This window comes from Phalangium opilio, unplaced genomic scaffold, assembly GCF_054372755.1.
Source record: "Phalangium opilio isolate 3A_F unplaced genomic scaffold, DU_Popi_V2 ptg000025l_1, whole genome shotgun sequence".
In the NCBI taxonomy this organism is placed as follows: Eukaryota; Metazoa; Arthropoda; class Arachnida; order Opiliones; family Phalangiidae; genus Phalangium; species Phalangium opilio.
Window position 1 is genome coordinate 4,167,289 of NW_028324156.1, and position 24,347 is coordinate 4,191,635.

General features: G+C 38.0%; 1 protein-coding gene and 1 long non-coding RNA gene across 2 annotated transcripts in view; one reads left to right on the top strand and one right to left on the bottom strand.

The window, feature by feature from the left end:
* The window catches only part of LOC149691871 (muscle calcium channel subunit alpha-1-like), a 33,426-nt gene extending 21,661 nt beyond the window's left edge, over window positions 1-11,765 (bottom strand). The window contains exons 1-16 of the mRNA XM_089869340.1: window positions 11,632-11,765; window positions 10,446-10,858; window positions 8,892-8,997; window positions 8,675-8,814; window positions 8,078-8,184; window positions 6,977-7,129; window positions 6,693-6,877; window positions 6,519-6,622; window positions 5,779-5,894; window positions 5,640-5,687; window positions 4,607-4,700; window positions 3,487-3,647; window positions 2,167-2,392; window positions 1,578-1,788; window positions 1,091-1,211; window positions 495-571 (exon numbers count right to left, since the gene is read on the bottom strand). Of these exons, the coding sequence (XP_089725466.1) occupies window positions 495-571; window positions 1,091-1,211; window positions 1,578-1,788; window positions 2,167-2,392; window positions 3,487-3,647; window positions 4,607-4,700; window positions 5,640-5,687; window positions 5,779-5,894; window positions 6,519-6,622; window positions 6,693-6,877; window positions 6,977-7,129; window positions 8,078-8,184; window positions 8,675-8,814; window positions 8,892-8,997; window positions 10,446-10,573 (1,977 nt within the window). The 5' untranslated portion in view covers window positions 10,574-10,858; window positions 11,632-11,765. The remainder of the gene's footprint in view (window positions 1-494; window positions 572-1,090; window positions 1,212-1,577; window positions 1,789-2,166; window positions 2,393-3,486; window positions 3,648-4,606; window positions 4,701-5,639; window positions 5,688-5,778; window positions 5,895-6,518; window positions 6,623-6,692; window positions 6,878-6,976; window positions 7,130-8,077; window positions 8,185-8,674; window positions 8,815-8,891; window positions 8,998-10,445; window positions 10,859-11,631) is intronic.
* The window catches only part of LOC149691872 (uncharacterized), a 69,554-nt gene that overhangs the window by 20,101 nt on the left and 25,106 nt on the right, over window positions 1-24,347 (top strand). The window contains exon 4 of the long non-coding RNA XR_016383516.1: window positions 11,622-11,875. This is a non-coding gene — a long non-coding RNA (uncharacterized LOC149691872). The remainder of the gene's footprint in view (window positions 1-11,621; window positions 11,876-24,347) is intronic.

Here is a 24,347-nt window from a genome sequence, read left to right on the forward strand (position 1 = left end):
CAACTCTAACCCTAAACTGCACCCAACCCTAACCCTAAACTTCACCCAACCCTAACCCTAAACTGCACCCAACCCTAACCCTAAACTGCACCCAACCCTAACCCTAAACTTCATCCAAGCCCAAACCTAAACCTGACCCAAGCCCAACCCCAAAAATCACCAAAGCCTAACCCGAAACCTCACCTATATCCAACCTTCCTCATCCTTTGCTGTCTTTTCCCCGTTAGACTAGTTAAGGTTCTAATTGATTTTAAAACCTTGCAAACTATTTATTTGAATTAAATTTTTCGAGCTTAAATTGTTTTTGCTCTATTTCATCTTCCCTTTAATCGATCCCCGTCACGGTTTAACTTTGCACCGTTATGAAAGGCGGGTGTACTTTAGGCATTTACGTTTGATAATGGCGCGGGGGGGGGGGGAAGGGTCATCTTTCATCGCTAATGAGGTCGTCTTCTAGGAATGGGAATGAAGGGGTATCTCGGATTTTGACCTACCTTCTCGATGGCTGTTAAGCTTTCCGCGTCAGCCAGATTGTCAACGGCAATAGCCAAGAAAACATTAAGTAGGATATCTGAGTTTCCTCATTAAGGTTCCATACGAAATCGTATTACACCCTATAATTATCGCAATCGAGGTCATTTCGCTCGGTGTTAATTTTAAAACTAGGCTTAGCGTGTAAGATCACGCGCTGAAAATAGGACACTTTTGCGCTCGTTATATTTTAACTTTGACAAGACATTTAAGGTGGAATTCATAAACGTCGGACGCAACGCAATTTAGTACAGGCAAAGGCAGGGCGTCGTGCGCAACTTTCCGCCTTTTGCGCACGACGCCCTGCCTTTGCCAGTACTAAATTGCGTTGCGTCCGACGTTTATGAATTCCACCTTTAATATCCTAGCACGGGACTGAAGGGAACTGTTGCACGTGACTTATTTCGAAAAGGCCCATTTGTATAAAATATTTTCGTCCGTATCGCACATAAGGGTATTTAATTATTTTATCGACCGAATGCAAGCTCGAGCTTGTATAAAAATATTCGAGGGGCATTATTTCAAAGTGATCAATTGATATGCGTTACAAAAAGGATACAATTACCACAAATAAATAGAATGATAAAATAGATGCAGGCTAAAATCCCGATTGAGCTGACCCCCCCAAAGGCGGCTATACCGTCGTACATAACGACGTTCCAATCCTCACCAGTTAAAATCTGAAAAATTATAAAAAAATAATAACGTGTATTGCGTTTAAGTTGAAGTTCATAAGATATGTTCCTCCGTAAGTTTGCCACTGGTTACAAAAAGGAGCTTGTCATGAAGTGAATGAGGTAGGTCATAGATACGAGGTAAAGCGACGCCTGGTTTTAGTACAGACTAAATAGGAAGATGGAAGTCCTGCAAAATTAACCGAGTGTAGTATACTTAAATGCTCCCTTGTCGTTCTACTAGAACTAGCTCGAGCTGTAAGCCTCTAGCAATTACGAAGTATAGGTAGTGTCATACTTATGGATGGAACATATCTTATAAACTTATGGTTAAAGAGATAATTAAAATGGGACGTGATGTAAGACATTTACCTGAAAGACGGTTAGCAAGGATTGCCAAAATGAATCGAAATTGCTTCGAGGTTTATCGGCGGTATCGTGAAAGTTAAACTTCCCCCCGAAGACTTGCATTCCGAGCAAGGCGAAAATCACGATAAACAAGAACAGCAGTAGGAGCAAACTCGCGATGGATCGCATTGAATTGATCAGAGAGGCAACCAGGTTTCGTAGCGATGCCCAGTATCTTTAGTTGGAAAAAGCGCCCATTAAAGTTCTCAATGAAATATAACTTTTCGATATACTCCGAGCCATAAATTAAGGGGGATGTTCTTTGGGAGGAGATTTTGAGCCGAAATTGTAACTACTATCTCCATTTTGAAGTCCGGGCCACTGTTTTCAAGTTAAGATTGTGCAGGGTATTTTACGGATGACCCCCTTAAATTTAATTAAGAATCTGATTTCTAATTTAATTCAGGGGGTGGGGGACTCGAAAACAGTGACCCGGACTGCAAAATGAAAAATAGAAGTTACATTTTCGACTCAAAATCAGGCACCCAAAAGAATATCCCCCTTAATTTTGGCAGACGTATCAGAAACACCCAGCATGTATAAGATTTCTTACTTTGTCACTTTGAATATTCTCAATAATCTGACACAACGCAAGACGGATACGCCGAGAGGCGGCATGATGTGCGATTTTGTCAGAACCGACTCCATAATGGAGCTGATAACGACGAAACAGTCAAAGCGATTGAATAGCGATACGAAATAACCCTGGAAGCCCAAACTGTACATTTTCAATAACATCTCCATCGTGAAAAGAACCACGAAAAACATATTGGCCACTTCTGCAAAACCATCAATTAAAGTCATCCCAATTAATAGGGCAAATAAAGGATGGTTGAACTTCCAAATAAGGGCAAGAAGTGATATCTAGTTTATTAGGGAGAAGGTATAAGATGCCTAAGCATTCGCGTGCCATAGTCCCAGTCCCCCTTTCAAAATACAAGGGGGACGTAAAAGGAGGCCGGGCTATTTCGCCTCTCCTCAGTCGGAAAATACGTAATTTTCGTCATTCGCGTCGCGCTGACGTGAGTTTTCAAGAACCAATGAGATGCTGGTTGTAATTTAGAGGCGGGGAATTAACTCCGGACCTACGTTTGGACTCGAGATAAAGCTGCTGGAAATGTGGCGAATTTATACCTTCTCCCTAATAAACTAGATATCGCTTCTTGATAATGGTGACAATGGGATGGTTCTGTGGGAAATCAATTTGAGTCGAAAATGTTGTAACTTCTGTGACATTTTGCCCTAAGGCACACCGTTAACAAGTTATGATTGGAGCAGTATTTTACGGAAGACCCCTTAATTAAATTAGAAATCATTGTCTTGGATCAGTTTCTTAATTAATTTTAAGGGGCCATCCGTAAAACACTTGGTCAATCTTAGTCCAAAATGTAAAATAGAAGTTATAAGTAACATTTTCGACACTCAAAATTGATTTGTATGTACTTCGGTCCTTTAATTACCCATCCTTTTTGGAATACCCTGTATCAGAAGTAAGATGAGACTAGAAGTAAAGAACTCTAGCATTGGTAGTAGATCCTGGCACTAGTGAACAAATTTGAGGATTTTATGCCGCTTCCATCGCGCCTACACTAGAGAGAAAAAAATTGGTCGAGTTCCAAAAAGATTTCCTACCCCCTTTCCCTCAACCTAAAGCCGCGGAAAACACGGACGCGGGTGCTTCAATCTAGTTCGGCCGTCTACCGCCGCCAGCGTCTCACGTTTTGGAGGGGAAATTCAGAAACCGCTACCAGAGGGCCAACCGTTGGTGGGTTATCAAGAATATTCACTTTCGCCAAGGGAAGAATTTGGTTACCTCGATACTTCTAGTCTCATCTTACTTCTGCCTGTATGGATTAAAGTCTATAGTACTTGCCTTGGAAATGATCTAGCCAATGAGGTTGCCTGTAATGCTCGGACGCTAACGTCAACGTATTAAAAAAGACAACGGCTATGACTATCCAGTAGAGCGCTTGAGACTTGACGACTTTTCTACAAGCTCGCCGTAACCTCCGGTTATGTTTATTGAATAATTTTCTACCCGATTAAACAAACCCGAGAACGAAAGAAAGAACGAAACGAAAGAAGAATGATTAATGAAGATATTACGATAGATGCAACGCTGCGGCCCTGCTGGTGCAACCCGGAGTAAGAATGGAACAGAGAAAAGCTATAGCTAGGACAGTTCCGGACTGTTTCCTCCCATCCACCCGACCAACCCCCCTTTTGCGTTTAATTAGTTGTCGCGAGCTGAAAATTGATAAACGAAAAAAGAACGCCAGAAAATAATGAGAAAAGAAAGAGACCCATACGCGCGAATTTAACCACGTTATTGATAATTGGATCTCTAGAGCGCGCTCGATCCAGAACAAAGTCAACCCTTTGCTAATACTCCGAGTAATGCGGCCTCTTAACATACATAAGTTCATAAGATATGTTCCTCTCATAAGTTTGTCGCTGGTTACAAACTGGAGCTTGTCATGAAGTGAGAGAGCTAGGTCCTAAATTCGTAGTAAAGCGAAGACGCCTGGTTTTGGCGCTGTCAAAGGCTTAGTACAGACTAAATAGGACCTAGATGGAAGTCCTGCAAAACTAACCACCGAGTGTAGGACTTAAATTCTCGCTTGTCGTTCTGCTAGAACTAGCTCGAGCATTACGAAGTATAGGTAGGGTCATACTTATGTATGGAACATATCTTATAAACTTATGCTCTTACGCATCCTTGAAACCCTGAAAGAACACTACTTGATTGAATACAGCCATAAACTAAAACATTATAAAACTTTCTTTAATTAAAATTGATAAATTGGTATTTGAGGATTCTTTTGGGGGGTTCTGAAATTGATATTATTTTGGCTTTAATTTTGAGAGTATTAGAGTTTAAGTAGCTCAGTTGTAGTCCATGAGGAAGGGTTGTGCCATTATGGAATTAATAATGCATTTAAAGTATAAAATTATATATGCAAATACTCGTTTTTAAAAATGATTCGTTATACCTTTGGGCTTCGAGCCACGACGGTGCCCTTAGATTTTCTTGACTGGATGATTCTCCATCTATTTTTTCGCCTAACTCCGTCTCGTTTTTGTTATCTGTGTTGAATGATCAGAAGACGTAGGACAAAGACACAGTACAGAGAAAAAAGGAATAAAAGTCTTTTAGTGTCAAAGGAGCTAGGCGTGTCACTGCATTCCACACCCATTACTACGTGTCCTCTTTGTTTTTACTCACTCTCCTCCCTCTCCCCTCTCTCTCTCTCTCTCTCTCTCCTTATCTCTCGCTCTCTCTCTCTCTCTCCTTATCTCTCTCTCTCTCCCTCCTCTGATGCCTAAGGCCAGTTAGCCTATTCTGTTTTCTATTTATCTTTTTTTACTCTAAGGTGTTTACAGTGTACGTAACTAAAAAGGTGTTTGTTGATCTACCGGTAGGCTTTTAGGACTAAAGCTTCTGTTCCGTTTCCCAGAATGCAACGCGTATTTATCAGGGTTGCGAGTCACGGGTCAAGGAAAACTTGAAAATTAAATATATTTTTTTTTGTTGACCCTGATATACAGGGTGTTCCAAAAAGGGTTCTTAGGACAGTGGAATGATTCTATGGGAAATAAATTTTGAGTCGAAAATATTCTGTGGCTATTTTCCTTAAGCTATGATTGGACTGTTTTAAGGATGACCCCTTAATTAAATTAGCATCGCTTTTCAATTTCTTATTTAAATTTAAAGGGTCATCCATAAAACACTCAAATCGTAACTTGTAAACGGTGGCCTTCTTATTGAAAAATCGGTCCATTTTCGATTCAAAATTGATTTCCCATGGAATAAACTCACTGTACTTCGGTCCTACCACCCTCCCTTTTTGTAACACCCTGTATTTCACGTGATAGTTATTTTAACAAATAAAATTTTCACGTGCTACGCTCCACCTTCTTTTCAAAATACAACTGAATAATCCGGCTACGCTCATTTGTAAACAGTAATTGCAAGGCAGAGAGGAAACCAATGGATTAAAAGAAAAGGAAAGATTTTTAACTTACTCATTCTGTTGGCTTCTTGACCCTCTTTTTCGTCCGGGTCGATATCCTCTGTTGCCAATATCGAGGGATTTAAAAATAAATCGAATATCAGGGTCAAGGACAAAGATAATTCGCTCTCGAAATGATTGTATATACCGACCAGCTTGCGTAATCCAGTCAAGATATCCTCGCAAATCTTCCTCTATTTGCTGTTTTTCACGGAGTTTATGGAAATCACCGCGAGCTTTGGCTTTTTCTCTCTCTTTAGAGAATTCTCTAAATATTGAGAAAAGAAAGGTTCTCCCTTATTGCAAATACATTAAGTTCTCGTTGCAAATACATTAAGTTATTGTAAGTTCATTGAGTTCCCATTGCAAGTACATTGAATTCTCATTGCAAGTACATTGAATTCTCATTGCAAGTACATTGTATTCTCATTACAAGTACATTGAGCTCTCATTGCAAGTACATTGAGTTCTCGTTACAAGTACATTGAGTTCTCATTGCAAGTACATTGAGTTCTCATTATAAGTACATTGTGTTCTCATTGCAAGTACATTGAGTTCTCATAGCGAGTTCATTGGGTTCTCATTGCAAGTACACTGAGCTCTCATTGCAAGTACACTGAGCTCTCATTGCAAGTACATTGATCTCTCATTGCAACTACATTGAATTCTCATTGCAAGTACACTGAGCTCTCATTGCAAGTACATTGATCTCTCATTGCAAGTATATTGAGCTCACATTGCAAGTTCATTGAGCTATCATTGCAAGTACATTGAGTTCTCATTGCAAGTACATTAAGCTCTCATTGCAAGTACAGTGAGCTCTCGGTGCAAGTGCATTGAGCTCTCGGTGCAAGTGCATTGGACTCTCATTGCAAGTGCATTTAGTACTCACCCGCTAAGTACACCGAGTACGAGATTAAGCACGAAGAAAGACCCAATGATAATTAAACTAATAAAATAAATCCAAGGCCATTCGTTCCCCACGGCGTCGTTCATCTAATAGAACCCATACGAATTGATTAACAAACCGATTAGGTGATTGGTACAATGGTATATCTTATCTTACGTAGTAAAGGACATCAGTCCAGCCTTCGTTGGTAACGCACTGGAAGACGGTTAGCATGGCAAGTCCGAAATTATCAAAATTGGTGATACCGTCGTTGGGACCTTCCCAGTAAGGGCGACAAATTTCACCTTCCAGACACTTGAATCCGCTCTCGCCACACGGCGATGGTTTGTCCACCATCTCTCCTGCGCGCGCGTAATTGCAAACGAAGATTTATCGTTAACTGCGTGTGTACCGGGGGGGGGGGTCGAGATGACCCGTAACAACCGAGATCTATATCTTACCGGTCGTGTTATTGAAGCACGTGTTATGGAGCTTCCCGGAAAAGAGCTCAAGGCCGACGATGGCGTATATTATTATGACAAAAATGACGAGGAGAGCAATGTGAAGCAAAGGCACCATGGCACGCAGGATGGAATTCATTACTACCTGGAGACCTGAAAGACGCAGCGTGCATTGTCGGCGGATATAGATACGTTTTGTAATTTATAGTATGCTGTTTTCCCCCTCTCCCCATAATAACTTTATGATTAAGATATGTTCCACCGTTCCACGTGGACATGGAGGGGTTTTGACGTAGTTAATACGTCATTGATACTAAATCACCTGGTCAGGCGCTGAAAATATTACAGAAAAGTGTATGTCGTGTGGAACACTTATTTGGGGTAACATGTTGCTATACTGATAACTGAAACTTAAGGGTTCTTGAAAACCTGGATAATCTGGAGATGTTAGGGAAATAAATTCCTGTCTGAAAATTCGTGGAGTTTTATATTTTCAGTTAAATTCAGGGAAAACTCAAGGAAAACTATATTTTTTAATAAAATTCAGGGAAATCAAGGTAATTTGTGAGGCTCGAGTAAGTTTGCTCCGAAGGTGTTGCCCCATCTACAAATAAACCGCTCCCATAGTATTTACTCCGAAAAACCACTCCCATTGTTTTTACTCCAAAAAAAAACAACCCCCTCTTCTGTAGCTATTAGGTGGCCTAGCGTGCATCTAAAAATGTCAGGGAAATAAATATATGGGGGAAAAAATACTGGAAATGTCAGGCAAATCGATTTTCGAAAAGTTTGAACTCACGTATAATCTTTATATCATTTCCATGACACTATTTTTGAGGATAGAAATAAATGAGAATGACGAATCTAATTTCAGCAACATTGTACTTAAAATAAGTGTCCGTCTTATCCGTTTCACACTGTAACCCTTTCGTGTGTAATTAAGCGCGAGTCAGCTCTTTAATTGGGGTGATATAATCAGGGAAGGGATGTGGTCCTCAAACTGTAGATATTTCTTTTTGGCGCCGAAATATTGGCGCGAATCTTTGGAATATATCTTAGCCATCCCATAAATATTTGTAAACAAGTTCTTAATTGACTTACTCGGAACACCGGAGACTAATCTTAGGGGCCTTAAAACTCTGAAAGCCCTGAGTGCCTTGACGTCGAAGCCCTCCTTCATCAAGGTAGAGAGGGCAGTACTGATTAGCCTGTTATTATAATTACAAACACAATTCCGCTAATTAAGTATCATCGCGACATCAGAACGGTGCGTTTAAGCCACGTTCACGCTTCCAAAGTTAAGTGTGAATAAACTTGATCGTCGATAAACTTAATTACAATCGCGGTTTCTTGAAGTTACTTGAGAAAGTAACTTGAAACGGGTTTCGTTGCTAGTTTATCCTTGGAGGAAAGAGGTGATATGAAACTACTCTTAAGGGTATTTTCACATGAAATGAAACTACTATTAAGGGTATTTTAACCTGGAATGAGACTACTATTAAGGGGTATTTTCACCTGCCTTAGTAGACAGCAATAACAGAAGCATAATATAGCTAATAGAAGCGTCTTAAAAGTGTCAACGGATGTTTCAAACTGGTATTGAAGAGGGTTTTATTTAACACTATTGGGCGAACCCGTTATGAACCGATTCGAGTGTAAGTGTGAACGTGGCTTTAATGCGCGCGGCACTTTTCTTACCCGATTACTACGATCACAAAATCCAGAAGATTCCAAGAGTTTCTCAAATAAGCACCTGGATGTAATGCGAAACCGTACGCGATGATTTTCATGAAACATTCAACCGTAAATATCACTAAAAACACGTATTCTACTTTTTCCTGCGAAACAATTTAATTTATCGTGTTTATTTATAATACTTTGTTGTTGAGGGGTTTATTTATTAATTAGTGCTTACCAAAGTAGCGTTAACTTGATTAGAATCACCACCAGGAAAAGGTGTGTAAACGGCTAGAGCTACGCAATTTGCCATAATTGATAAAAGAATTAAATACTCGAAAGGTCTGACGCGGTGGAAAAAATATTGAATTAAGGAAAACTAATCTCTTTTGAAAAAGATATACAGGGTGTTTCTGATAAGTCTGGCATAGTTTAAAAGGTGTGTTATGAGGGTCAAAATGAGTGGAAAGTGCATGTCATAGAACATGTATGGGGTCTACAAAGTTTAGTTACGGAGATAAGGGCTATTGACCCCTAACACATGAAGGAAATAGTCATATGTGGAGTAAGACATATCAGCATTCTATGGTCTTCAATCTAAGAACGTTATTGAACCCCATATCTAGCAGAAGTATTAAATGGATAGAAGTGCGCTAATGGTAAATTAAAGCTAATTACTGAACACGTGTGACTATTTTATTGCTTTGGGTTTTTGAAAAAGCGTAGATATGCAATTTTTTGAATAAATTTAGAGGGAATAAATCGATTAACAGTAAAATCAGTTGATAGAAATAAATTGTGATTAAGGATTAAATTAATAATAATAATAATTAAAGAAAAATTGCAATATCTGAACTTCAGTCAATTGATATACCTCACTCATATCGTTTGTTTTTTGGCCTTGGTCAAGACATTTTTGTATAATATCTGTCACTACATCCAGTTTGATCCTAAGAACATACTCTTTAAATTATGGTAGGCTTATCAGAAACACCCTGTATCTTAACATCGAAAAAAATGGGACCTTTCTGATTCTTCCCATATAACTGATACCAACCTATTTTTCTATAGTATTTTAGTGGCTTCCCCTCCCCCCAAAGAAATCTAAGCCACTAAAGACTATAATAACTTGTCAACTTAATTTACGTAAAGATATTCTTTATGGAACCAAGTTTTAACTAATATATATGGTAATTTATGAGCTCCAGCCAATGTATCACGTTTAAGTTTGAAAAACAGGTCAAGGTGAAGAATGACGTTAGTCTATAATGCTTAACACGTTTATAATTTTGTCTTTGGGTGCTTGTGTAAGCGAGGCTTAACGCGAAACTAATACTGGGCATTATGTAGTGGGCTTTTATTCAAACGAGCGTAAACTTCTTCCACCACCATCTCCCCCATCCCCAAGTAGTTTAGAGGAAGGCGGGAAAACGCTAGTAATAAATGACCCAAGCTCCCGCTAACCACTAGAAACTCACGAGCTAGAGGTTGTATATACATAGTTTAAATTCCAAGGGCTCGGATACAACCCGATAAAAAATGTCATAGGGGATATTCAATTATCTTAAACATTTTGTAGGTAAAAGTGTCCATTCCCTCGATCTTAAGCTTCTCTCGACCCGTCCACGAATATATCTCTCGAAGTCCTTCCTATCCTCGAGCTTGTCGAGTCGAACAGGATGACACCACGTGCTTAATATATGTAGAAGGTCAATTTTGGCGGGCTACAGACTCGCGCGCGCGCGTGCTTTTTCGCAGTTTTTTTTTATGGCGCGAGATTAAGAAAGGATACTTCCACTCAACAACGTCTATGCACAGTTTTCTTAGAGGATTTTTGAGTGTCAAACAGAAAAGGGCCCTAACTGGCCTCTCCGGGGCTTTGACCCCCTTTCTCGGGGGTCTTTTTGCCGCGCGGTTCATGGCGGAATGCGTGGAGGCCGCTCCTAGGGCGGTTTGCCAGGCACTTGAAAGGGGCTTGCTTTCGCTGCCCGACCGACTTCTGCTGACGGCGTTACCCGGAGCGACTAGGGATCCATCTCGAGTTCCCGCACCTGGTGCTGGTACTTGCGAAGCCGCTGTTGGCGGTAATGACGCGGTTCTCGCGACACTCGCGCTTCTCGCTGGTACTGTACCGGCCCGTTGAAGTCCAACCGCACCGACACTTCTTGCTGGAGTTGTAGTGGTAGTAACGGAAACTCGTTGTTGCTATAGAAAATATACGTCAATGAATTAATAACGGTAATCATTCCCTATTCATCGGGTCACGTTTAGGAAAAGACCCGTGTCGGGACGTCCTCTCTTTCTTCGGACAATGTAAAATTTTCTGATTATTAGACTAAGGTCTGCATCTTAAAACCCATAGCTCATTCAGCGTTTTAAACTGAGAAATAATACGGTATTATTCTACCATAATGTAGTCGTTTCCTACCAGAGCTACACAGATATGCAAAGTATAATAATTTAAAGGGGTAGCATCATAATGTATAATCTTTCGAAAACGAAATTTTCTCTTAAATATTGACCCAAGCCTTTGCAATAGAGAGCTTTCGGATTCGGTTAGGGGAGGAGCTAAGATTCAAAATGGTGGGTTGCAGTGTCGTCTGCATGATAAAGGGATAAGGTGAAACGCCCGGAAGTTATGTGGACATAAAGACGTTAGATAAGGCTTCAAAGTTACCAGTCCATCTTTATTGTACACATACTCATCAATCTTAATCTGCTTTAATAAAACAAGGCGTAACTTCAAACAATCAAACACCAGACCATGTTTAATCCCCGACGTTTGAATAGGGTCTAAATGTCTAAATTTACACGGCCATACTGGTGGCTACCTGAAATCCACCAATATGGCTGCCAAAAACCGTGGGCGTCACGCATCACTCAACTAAATCAAAGCTCTCTATACATTCTTATTTTTAAAGTAATTAGCTAGCCGTAATTAAGTATTAGTGTTAATTGTTTTTGACAGATTATCTCACCGCGAAATCCTTTGAAGGAGGAGGAGGCGCCGCTGGAGGAGGTTCGACGTTGGGTTGATCCGATGAAGCTTGAAGTCTCCTCTCTTGTTGATGTGGTGCCCCCGATATACGTTGATTACTGCCGAATTTGTCTCGCGACGAAAGACCAGCTGTGCTAATCTGCTGGTCGGAAGGAGATCCCAGCTCATGGTGGTCACCTGCGTGTAAACAACAATCGAAAATTAACAACAAAGTCATGACCCCAGTAAGTCTTTTTCAAATACATTAAACTTCCTAATTTTAAGCTTCTATATAAGAAATAGGCCATTTTTAGACTAGTAGGTTTATTTGACGGGTTCCTATTGACTCAAATTTTCCTATACTTAAGTAATTACCATAGTTTCATGAATATTTATGAGATATTGGAGACAAACGTGAAGAGAACGTTTTGTTTTTATCTTGGCGTCGTTCAAAATATCCCAGGGTGCTTTGCGCGAATTTGCTGTCATTATCTTTGTAGAAAAAGCAACTGTAAGAAGTATATTCCTATCTACAGGGTGTTTCAGAAAGAGCATTTTCTTTAGGCGAAAATGTTCTGCATTTTGCCCTGAAGGCCACTGTTTACGAGTTATGTTTGGATTGTTTTATGGATGACCCCTTAATTAAATAAGAAATAGTTCTGTCTTTCAGTGTTTCTTAATTAAATTTAAGGGGTCATCCTTAAATCACTCAAATCGTAAATTGCAGCTATAAGGTCTATTGCACAAAGGGATTTTGTTTTTGAACTTCACAATGAAATGTGTAGTTCTAAAGTAGAAATACATTACAAACGTGACGTCATGAAATCTACATAAACAAAAGAGATTACCGCACTAGGGAGAAATTTGGCGGGAAAGTAATTGATTTAGCAATTAGGTAAATGAGTATAAGCGTAACTCGAGGAGAAATTTAGATAGATAAGAAAGTCCCAAGTTTAGCTTTTAAAATTCCCTAAGGTGGAAAATATTTTTATTTTCGAAAATTCGTTTAAGGTAACGGTTTGCGGCAATTTTTCTCGCTTAATTTATCCTCTTTAGCTTCGGGGTTGGTTTGGTTTTATTTTTTTAATATAAATATAAATATATAAAAAAAATTTCAATTATTTTTATATTAATCTTAAATGAATTATGGATTTGTAACAAATCTTAATTAACGATTAATTAAAAACCAGCACCCGGAAGTATTTAATACCTAAGCCTAATTGCCTTCTTTTTTTAATTAATCGAAGCGGGTCGGTGGAGCTTAATGAGGCGACGCGAAAATAATTAAAAAAAGAAAATATCAAAAAAAAATGGATTAATAATAATTATCAGAACGAAGATTTGGAATAAGTCGAAAACAATTGACCTTGACCTTATATTCGGAATGAATTTAAGGGGAAGTGAAGTGATACGAAGGGATGGGGGGTTACCATTTTCATTTGAGACAAGGCTTAACCTTTTCATTTGGTAAAGAAAATGAAAGGTTCAATGGCCAGAGATAGCGAGCGAAGAGGAACGAAACGAATCGAACCGAACCGCGAAAACGAGCCGATAAATATTTCGAGCAATCGAAAGAGACGGGTCCCCTTCGCCCCCCTGCCCCCGCCCACCAATCAAAAGACGGGAAATGCTATCGACAAAAGTTAGTGGGAATTGAATGCATCGTTGCACTTGTTCCCAGCATTCTTCCCTATATAGTTTAGTATACCATAAGTTCATAAGATATGTTCCACTGATAAGTTTTTCACTGGAGCTTTTCATGAAGTGATTGAGGTAGGTCATAGATTCTGGGTAAAGCGAAGATGCCTGGTTTTGGCGCTGTCAAAGGCTTATTACAGACTAAATAGGATCTAGAGGGAAGTCCTGCAAAACTAACCGAGTGTAGTACTTCAATTCTCGGTTGTCGTTCTCGAACTAGCTCGATCTGTAAGTCTCTCAGCAGCATTACGAAGTATAGGTAGTGTCATACTTATGGAAGATATCTTATAAACTTATGGTATACCCCCAATAGTAGTCTAAAAGCCAAAAGAACAAAAAGCAGAAGGGAATTTGTATTGACGTGAAGTGTACACAGTGTGTTTATATTTTTCCAAAATTTTGTTTCTGCGCCACATTAATTTTGAGAAAGGTCATAAAAGCATAAATTTAAACCCCTTTTTGACCTTTCACCCTTGCATAAAATGCTTCATTCCACATTCCAATCAACCAAATCGAGAATCTTTTTCTTGGAATTCAGAAGTTCATAATTTGCTGTGAAATACGCTTTGTTTATTTTCTAAAATTCTATCGAAAATCAATTTCATTTGGATACAGGTCATAAAACAATAAGTTCCACCCCGTTTTGAACTTTAACCCCTTGTATAAAATCCATCCCATAATTATCACTCGATAAACGCTTCTCAAAAGTCTTGGGTAAAATAGCGTCTTTTGCGTTGACTACATTTTCTTAAGACAGATGAACAACCGGAATGTGGGCAACAAATACGTTTATGTGGCTTCGAATAATAAGACAAAATTTGGTGCAGGACTGGTAACGTTTAAGCCCTATCTAACGTCTTTGCTGTCTACATACATTCCGGATGTTCATTCCATCAAGCAGACGATATTGCACCCACCCTCTTTTGGAAAAGAATCTGTAGAGTTAAAATTGAGCTTAACTAAATTTCAAAGTAATTTCTCTTTTAATCCTTTGGGGGATAAACCTTAATTTTGAGTAATTAACCTCCTGCTCTCCTCCATGAAGGAATGCTTCGAATTATATTTTTTTTAGTTGGAGTGGAATCCTACAATACAACCTGTAATCAAATCTGTCTTGTCGAATTGAAGATAGATATTTTTTTATTTCCTTTTCCTGTATACGATAAGCCTCGGATAGCTCATTTGTCATTGAGTTGAAAAGTCTTAGGATTCATTGCAATCCGTCATGGACCCTTGCCCAAAAGAATCTCGAATCTCGATGCCATCAAAGGAGGAGAGGGGATAGGGGAGGTCCCCAATTTATTTTTTTTCTTTGCTCTACTTTCTTAAGGCCTATTCAGACTGTAGACTAAAATATTACGTTCATGTCGGTGAAGTACGTCGCTTTGATCGCTTAATAATAGGCGATTTTAAAAATGACGTTTCACAGGAGCGCGCGCAGAAATTAGGGAGGAAAAAATGCCTTACATCTCTGCTTTTTCCCCCTGCAACATATTTTGTATAGGGGACTTTTTGAAAAGGCTTATTAGACACGTGTTTCAACGACAATACGTAAAAGAATCGCTTTTTTAAGTTGAAATTTTTCAATTTCGTCTGGCAGTGAGTGTCGGGATGGCACCACCTCGTTAGCGCTTTTTCTTTAGCCATAGCTTACTCTATCGTGCCTTACTGACTCGTGATCGAGTGAGCCATGCATTAGCAGACGATACATGAAATTTTTTGGATTCTTGGCGCAATATTAGTCATTTTGGATAGATTTTGCTATTTTAACATTCAAAAGACATGGTTTCAAAAATAACCGGATATGAAACTCGTTTTAAGTCGTCTGCTGTCGCGAACGAAACGAGATTAACGAGGCTGCTGACAGGAACGTAGTCTGAATGGGGCTTTACGTATAAAAGGGACTATCGCTAGGTTGTTTCCATTTGAAAGATGAAGCTGTTAACTCGAAGAGTCACGGTGATTTTGCGATAACGATTTTCTTACTTCTCTCTCTCTCTCTCTCTTCGATTTTCGACTCCTCTTTACTAAATGAGTTCCTTTTCTATAAATTGCCGTGAAATCTTCAATACCCAATCACGGCTCTAACAAACAGAGATTTTCGAAACTTGGGTGATAACTTTGTCGATACAAAAATGTATAATAACGGTACGCACGAGGGATCGTTTTGATTCAATTTCGGAAATCAGTTGTTTAGAATGTATATTTTTAAACGCCCCTGTAAGGCAGCTTTGCCCTGGACAGCGACAGTAAAAATAAATATTCATTATTTAAAAAAAAATCTACATTTATATTGAATAAGTGTTTATGCATTTATATCAATATACATGTATAATGTATTAGTATTTATGCATTTATATCAATATACATATATAATGTATTAGTATTTATGCATTTATATCAATATACATATATAATGTATTAGTATTTATGCAGTTTTAGTTTTAGATATAGTAGTAAAGGTACTAAACATAAAAAATGTATATCTTCTTCAATGGGTTTTATTAAAAGATCGCTATGAATAACATTATATTTTGGCGGGAAAGTAGAGCGCGTGCTGTAGGTTTCCCGGTCTTTTTTAATCCTCTCGTGCATATATCCTATGTTTTTTTTTCTTTTGCTTCTTTCCGCTTTTCACACGCCGGAAGAAAAGGATAAAGAAATTATAGAATCTAAAAAGGATTCCGGTTTTTCTTCTTCTTCTTGGAAAAACTAGGAATATTGTAGATTCAAAGTCGTTCTTATATTCTCCCTTATTTTGTCAAGTGCGCTTGAACACATACTGTAGAAACAGAATACAATAGTCGGAATGGTGTGCAATTTCTTTTCAACATTGCAAACAGGGTGTGTTCGAAAAGAGGGTAATTATTGGATCGAAGTACAGTGGGATGGTTCAATGGGAAATCAATTTTGAGGGTCGAAAATGTCATATAACTTCTATGTCGATTTTGTCCAAAGGAGACCGCCGTGTACGAGTTATAAACATTGGAGTGTTTTACGGATGACCCCTTGAATTTAAGTAATTTAGAAACTGAAAGACAGTGCTTTCTAATTTAATTAAGGGGTCATCCCTAAAACAATCTTATCATCGAAAATGTAAAGTCTATGGCATTTTGCAATTAGGACCACCGTTTACGAGTTATAATTGGAGAGTGATTTATGGATGACCCCTTAAATTTAAGTAATTAAAAAGCTGAAAGACAATGATTTCTAATTTAATTAAGGGGTCATCCCTAAAACAATCAAATCATCGAAAATGTAATTTCTATGACATTTTGCAATTAGGACCACCGTTTACAACTTATAATTGGAGTGTTTACTAATAACCCCTTGAATTCAAGTAATTAAGAAACTGAAAGCCAATGATTTCTTATTAAATATCCATAAAAATTAAATTAAATATCCATAAAACAATCTAAAGGAAGTTAAACGTTACATGTTCGACTCAAAATTTATTTCCCATTGTACTTCGGTCTTACCACAGTGTTTTTGGTACACCCTGTATATGCAATTTCTTCTTTTCGGTTCACTCTTTCTCTAAACGGATCTGGGTTTTTGGAATCCCACCGGTTTCTGTCTCTCCGGTCCCACAATCCTTTTCAACTAGGGCTTAAACTCGCCTCGATTTTTGTATTTTTTCTTTTTTTTTCTCTAAGAATAAAAAGAAAGGTTTTCCCCTATAGATTTTCTTATATCCTGCCGGACGCAAAAATTTTTCGTGGAAAGAAAAAGTTCTCGTATATCTTTCTCCCTCCATTGTATTCTCCAAGAAAAAATTCTAGAATTCCGAATTTTTCTGATTATTTCAAAAAGGTTTTACATTATGCATTATTTTTTTTTTATTTCAACGCGTATCGTGCGAAGGTAGTGGTATTGGTTTTTTGGGATGTTTTTATAACCTGTAATATGATAAGTGGATTATTTAAGAGTTGTAGAACCAATATGTAAAATGGGAAATGTATACATAGTTTTTTTTTTAAACTAGGAGGATTCATACCATTTACACAAGTAGGTGAGGCTATACTTGCAGGATAAAAAGGTCTCCACAACGTTTTTTGTCTACAAGTAGCCTGGCTTCCTTGTGTAAATGGTATGAATCCTCCTTGCCTGAATACCCAATATCAGAAGGAGATAATAGAAGAAGGATGACACTCTGTATCCTCTTAATGCTTTAGTTATGTAACATGATTCTTCCCAGGCTCATGCATGCACCTTTTTGTTTACTCTCCTGCTCATTAAAGTTCAGATGGGAATGTTCGCACCTTGGGGTGAATTCTATAACTGTTTGCCAGTACTAAATCCTCAGCAATCAACCCACAAATCTTGATTGTCTTGACGTGGGATAAAAATCCATGCACAAACGCATGCGCCTTGGCAAATTATTAAGCGCTAATAGAGTAATGATGAGGAAACTATTTATCGCGTATGTGATTCGGTTTAGTAACCTTGCTACAAATGTTAAGGGTTGTTGGGAAGAATCATGTTATAAATATGAAAACATGTTTTAATAAATTAGAGAAAACACGACGCTTTTTCCTGTTAAACACTAAGCCTTGTTGACATTAAAGTTCGGTGCGCGTGGGTCGAAGTCACGTGGTTTAAAGGTCAGATAAATTACGCGTGACGTCAGAGTGACGTTATTGGTTTAAACCGGTTTTGACTGGGTAAAACTTCAAAACCGGGTGAAATAAATATATACATATATTTATAAGCTTACAATATACTAGTAATTTTCAAACCCACTACATTCTGACTTTTTTTCTAAATATATAAATCATGGAAATTTACTTTAGACTGTCAACAAATTCCTGGAATAATCAGGCAATTTTAATATTAAAAATAAAAATCCGTGTGGCAACCCTGAATATAGGAAATTGAAAAAATATTTAAGAACTTTCTAAATTCTGTTTTTTTTTACGTTATTCTTCTTTATCAACAAAATGACGTTGGGGGCCCCGAGTTTCCAACGATAATGTTGTCATGACAACGGCACACTATGGTTTAGGACTTTAGTAGTATAGCAACACTTAGAGCTTGCTTAGAGGCTTTTTAAAAAAAGAGAAGTTTCTGTTAGGCTTAACAGTAATTCGCCAAGTCTGGTTCGTGGCTTATAGCATAGTATACTGGCAACTGCGGGGGTCCGCGAGTTAACTTCGTGTCCCGTAATAGGCGTTAACGGCTTAGAAACCAAGATATTTCCTACAGAACGCAGACAGGGTGTTTGAGATCCCAAATGAAACTTTACAGAGATACGCAAAAATCGATAGGGATGGTTACTTTTTTCCTAGGCGTAGTTTTTTTAATCTGAACCACTTGGTAAAAAAAGAGGGGAGTTAATCCTTTTGGCGCGAAGTTCGTGAGCTACTTAAAGTCGAATTCCATTAGACTGCTCTGAGATCGTTCGCGGTTTTTATTTGTTCTATATCGTTGTAAAATTTGAGAAGAAAGCTGGGTAAAGATCGTTTTTAGTTCCAACTTGAAGCAAAATACTCCAGTCATATCCGGAGCGATTTTAACATTTGTTTTATTTTTTCTACCAAAATGTCTATTTTGATCTACCAAGCGATCAGTATATACTGATCTGTCTTTTAATAGACCTTTTCGATGTAAAGAAAGGGGTTGGTATCCCTCAGTATTGGGACATACAAGGGGGTTGATACATTGCCATCTCTGCGCACTCTCTTGGTACAAAAAGACTACAGCGCAGGCGCCAAAAAGCGAGATGGAAGACAAAGACGTGAACACGAGAGAGATTCGATCTCTATTGAACATTGGAACACAAAAATTATTTAGAAATCCCCAGCAGTCCAGTGGAATTCGCTTTGAGTTACTGTTGCCCCTTAATTTTAGTTGGTTATTTTTTCTTCCTGGACACTGATGGATTGCGGGTGAAACATTTCTACAGGGGCCATAGGATTAACATGGCCTGGTTTCAGCCTAAAGGGTGGCTTCCCTTACTTGCCTTGTTTTTGCATTATTTTTAAATAATTATTAAATCAACCAATAAATTTAAAATTAAACTCCAACACCTTGAATCATTAAGAATAATAATTATTAAATCAACCAATAAATTTAAAATTAAACTCCAACACCTTGAATCATTAAGAATAATAATTATTAAATCAACCAATAAATTTGAAATTGAACTAAAACACTTTGATTCATTAACAATAATTAAATAATTATAGAAAGGCTATTTTAAAACAATGGATCTAAAATAAAAACTATTCAGAGCCCCACTTCGAAAACTCGGAACTCCTCGAGCAGACCAATGGAATTCGTGTACACGTGGAAGAATTTTAGCGCGTGTTTTAACTTTTATTTCGCGCCAATTCATATCGATGTCACGTGCAACTTTTAAAACTGAAACGAATTATATTAAAAGAGATATCTCTCAAAATTATTCCAACAGTGAAGTTTCTCTTAATTTAATAACAATAATAACGAAACGGTATGGTTTCCCGATAAGCTATAACTAAACTTTAAGCGTGACCTATTTGATCTCTCTCTGGTTCAATATTAAGCCCTGGATTAGTGGGGGAGCTTTGCAACGATGCCGAGGCTACCGACCGCGTTATAGCTTCAGTTTATAATATTTGTATAAATCGATTAACTGCATCATGCATGGGCTTCTCACGCCTTATTTGGCAGGGGGGGGGGGGTCGTTTACGTTTATTAATTAATTCCCAACAGAAACGAGCCCTCATTAATTTTATAAATTACGAAGGGAAAACGAAAAAAAAAGCTGTGCATGTATAGTTTTTGGCAAATATTTGAACACGTAAAAGTTCGGTGCCTTACAACACTTGTTTATAAGAAACTTCACGAGACCCGAGTTCTTCTGGTCACGTGATTACAAGAAAATTCACGAGATTAAAGTTCTGCATGGTCACGTGATTTTAAGAACCTTCATGAGACCCGAGTTCTTCTGGTTCTGGTCACGTGGTTATAAGAAACTTTACGAGATTCAAGTTCTTCTGGTCACGTGATTATAAGAAACTTTACGAGATTCAAGTTCTTCTGGTCACGTGATTATAAGAAACTTTACGAGATTCAAGTTCTTCTGGTCACGTGATTATAAGAAACTTTACGAGATTCAAGTTCTTCTGGTCACGTGATTATAAGAAACTTTACGAGATTCAAGTTCTTCTGGTCACGTGATTATAAGAAACTTTACGAGATTCAAGTTCTTCTGGTCACGTGATTATAAGAAACTTTACGAGATTCAAGTTCTTCTGGTCACGTGATTATAAGAAACTTTACGAGATTCAAGTTCGTCTGGTCACGTGATTATAAGAAACTTTACGAGATTCAAGTTCTTCTGGTCACGTGATTATAAGAAACTTTACGAGATTCAAGTTCTTCTGGTCACGTGATTATAAGAAACTTTACGAGATTCAAGTTCTTCTGGTCACGTGATTATAAGAAACTACGAGATTCAAGTTCTTCTGGTCACGTGATTATAAGAAACTTTACGAGATTCAAGTTCTTCTGGTCACGTGATTATAAGAAACTTTACGAGATTCAAGTTCTTCTGGTCACGTGATTCTAAGAAACCTCACGAGACGCAAGTTTTTCGTGCACTATCAAGTATAATATAACTTCATAAATAAATACTGAAGTAGAAGTTTGAAACATAAAGTAGGCTAAAGCTATTAATTAATTTGTTTCATTCATTGCAAGGCAATTATGATTTAAGTATAATTTAAGTTTAATTGTAGGAGATTCCAAAGAAACATTATCGGTTTAAAACACCTTAAATTCCTACGCACGTAAACTAAGGACCAACCTTCTTCTTCCTTCATTTCCCGAGTTTTTTTTTTCTTTTATATTTATTTTGATATAAACGAATGTTGTTTGGGAAGGGGTGGGGGATACATCCCAGCCTGAGTATTCAACACTGTTAATATTATCGTATCCCTATATTCTTTAATGTAGGTTACCTTACCAGGTATTGCAAATTTAAGATGAACGTAGGGGAAAATAGGCTACGTATAGAGGAACCAAAAAAAAAGAAGGTTACTAGTTTTCATCTCTGTAAGATCCATTGTTATGTCAGCAACGCGCTAAAAACCTTTTCACCAAATTGCTCTTGGCCCCTAAAGTTAGTTTCAGTCGGAGTTTGCAATATGTACGAAACTACCCCCGATGTCCTTTGTGTGGCATTGAATATTTACGTTGGTACGCACTTTCACTATTAACCCTTTTGGATGGAAAAAATTTCGCGTTTTCTTACTTGGGGTTAGGCCCCCTATAGAAACACACCGTGATGTACCAAAGCATCCCCCTCTCCTCCTTATCTTATTGAGCGAAGATATTACACCATTGTAACAAAGGATACACTGAAATGACTCTATTTTATATCCCTTTTGTTGGTAATTTTTGAGCGAGGGGTCACGTGTTTTTTTTTTAGGATTGAAAATTGGCGGGAAGTTAGTTTGTCTGGGATTATGGTTGGTGGCGCGTGCAAGAAATAAGTTACGCATGGCACGAGATTTTTATTTTTTCATTTTAAATTTATTTTTATCGAAGATGCCTCGCACGTGATTTGAATTGAAAGGTATTGGAATCGAGCAAATATCTTTTTGAAAGAAAAATAATTTCAAAAATAAAAATATCTGCCTAAGAAATACCTTGAACAAACGTAAATACAGGGATGTTTCTGATAAGTTTGTCATAAATGAAAGGATGTTTGTGTTCAAGGGATCAAACTGAGTGGAAAGTATCACCGGAACATGGGGTGTACTGCAACCTTAATGGTCCGGAGATATGTGGTCCTAAACATTGATTGGCCCCTAAAACAGGAAATAGTCACAAATGTGGAGTAATTAGCTTTACCTTTTCAGCGTACCCACACTTCTACTCATTTAATAGTACACTTCTGCTACAGATGAAGGTTCAATAACATTCTTAGATTGAAGATTGAAGGCTCTTACTGCACACTTGTGATTATTTCCTTCATGTTTTTGGGGCCTATCAATGTTTGGGAGCCCATATCTCCATAACTAAATGTTGTACATCCCATGCATGTTCTTTGACATGCACTTTCCACTAATTTGGACTCAAAGAACACTAACAGGGTTCATACAAACCTGGAAAACCTGGAAAAATCAGGGATATAAATAGTTGACAAAAACCTCATGGAAAATTCAGGGAAATCAGGGAAATTTGCATCAAATAGGGGCCGAGTAATTAAGCAAAATGTTCGTGAACATACCCTCCATAGGATTAACATTACACTATACTTTGGAGGCTCTTAACTCTGGTTATATTTGAGATACGGGGGTGTCCTTTGAGTATGTTATAGTCCAATTTGTCCCCCATCCAACCATACTAAAAACGTAGGGCTACGACAAACAGGGGCCGAGTAATTAAGGAAAATGTAAACAAACAACCTCCTCCATAGGAATAGCATTACACTAAACTTTGGAAGCTCGTAACTCTGGTTCTACTAGATAAACGGGGATGTCCTTTGAGTATGTTATAGTCCAATTTGTCCCCCATAAAACCATACTAAAAACTTAGGGCTTCGACAAACAGGGGCCGAGTAATTAAGGAAAATGTAAACAAACAACCTCCTCCATAGGAATAGCATTACACTAAACTTTGGAGGCTCATAACTCTGGGAAATTCAGGGAAGTATGTGGGGAAAAACCTGGAAATCTCAGGGAAGTATGTGGGGAAAAACCTGGAAATCTCAGGGAAGTATGTGGGGAAAAACCTGGAAATCTCAGGGAAGTATGTGGGGAAAAACCTGGAAATCTCAGGGAAGTATGTGGGGAAAAACCTGGAAATCTCAGGGAAATTTGTTTTCCAAAAGTTGTATGAACCCTTTCATATATGGCAAACTTATCAGAAACACCCTATATAATTTAAGAATAATTGGTAAACACCTTGGTAGTATTGTAGATAATATAGTTAGTTCTATGTATATTCAAGGATACCAAATATTGGTATAGTTAGAGCGTCTATCATCTATTTTGTATAGTAGACCCAATTTTCGAAACGTAGGGGTATTACATATTTACTCCTGTTTGGTTGGAGAGAATCGAACCTCCCCGAGTTTTGAGCGGCTTGAGCCGTTTAGTTCTGAGAAGAGCTATAGAATAATTTGCATAAAGATCGTTTCCAATTGACTGACTTTCCCTTCCCCCTCCCGCGTCTCACAGTAAATCATAACCCCATTTATATACAGGGTGTTTCTCATAAGTCTGCAAGCCATAAATTAAGGGGGATGTTATTTGAGTGCACGATTTTGAGTCCAAAATGTAACGTCTATCTCCATTTTGGTGTCAAAGCCACTGTTTTCAAGTTAAGATTGGATGGTGTATTTTACGGATGACCCCCTAAATTTAATTAAAAAACTGATTTGGACAATGATTAATAATTAAATTAAGGGGACATCCCTAAAACACTTAAATCATAATTAGAAAACAGTACGTGGCCCGGACGGCCAAATGAAAAATAGAAGTTACATTTTCTACTCAAAATCATTCGTGATTTAGATAATGATTTCTAATTTAATTAAGGGGTCATCCCTAAAACACTGAAATCATAACTCGAAAATGGTGTCTCTTGTGGCAAACAAAATGGAGATAGAATTTACATTTTCTACTCAAAATCATTCGTTCAAAGAACATCTCGTGCAGATTTATCAGAAACACCCTGTATAGACGAGAACAATGTTAATATACAAACCATATATGTATCGATTAAAATATATATACTCGTATCTACAGTTTATACATACATGTACATATATATGCCGAAATCAGTGAACTGGAATACAACATTGTGGCTTTTATAATAGCTTTAACAAATCAGGGGGTATATGAGGGGAGCATTTTTCAAACCGTTCTTTAATAAAGAGTAATTTCTGGGCGAGGAACACCGGGAGGAGTATATGAAGATGGGAGGTTGAACGAGGAGAAAAGCATCTTTTATTCCGTTACCATGGAAACCAAACCAATAACGGCTAGAGTTCGCGCGCTAGACTTTGGGCGGGAGTTAAAAGTAAAG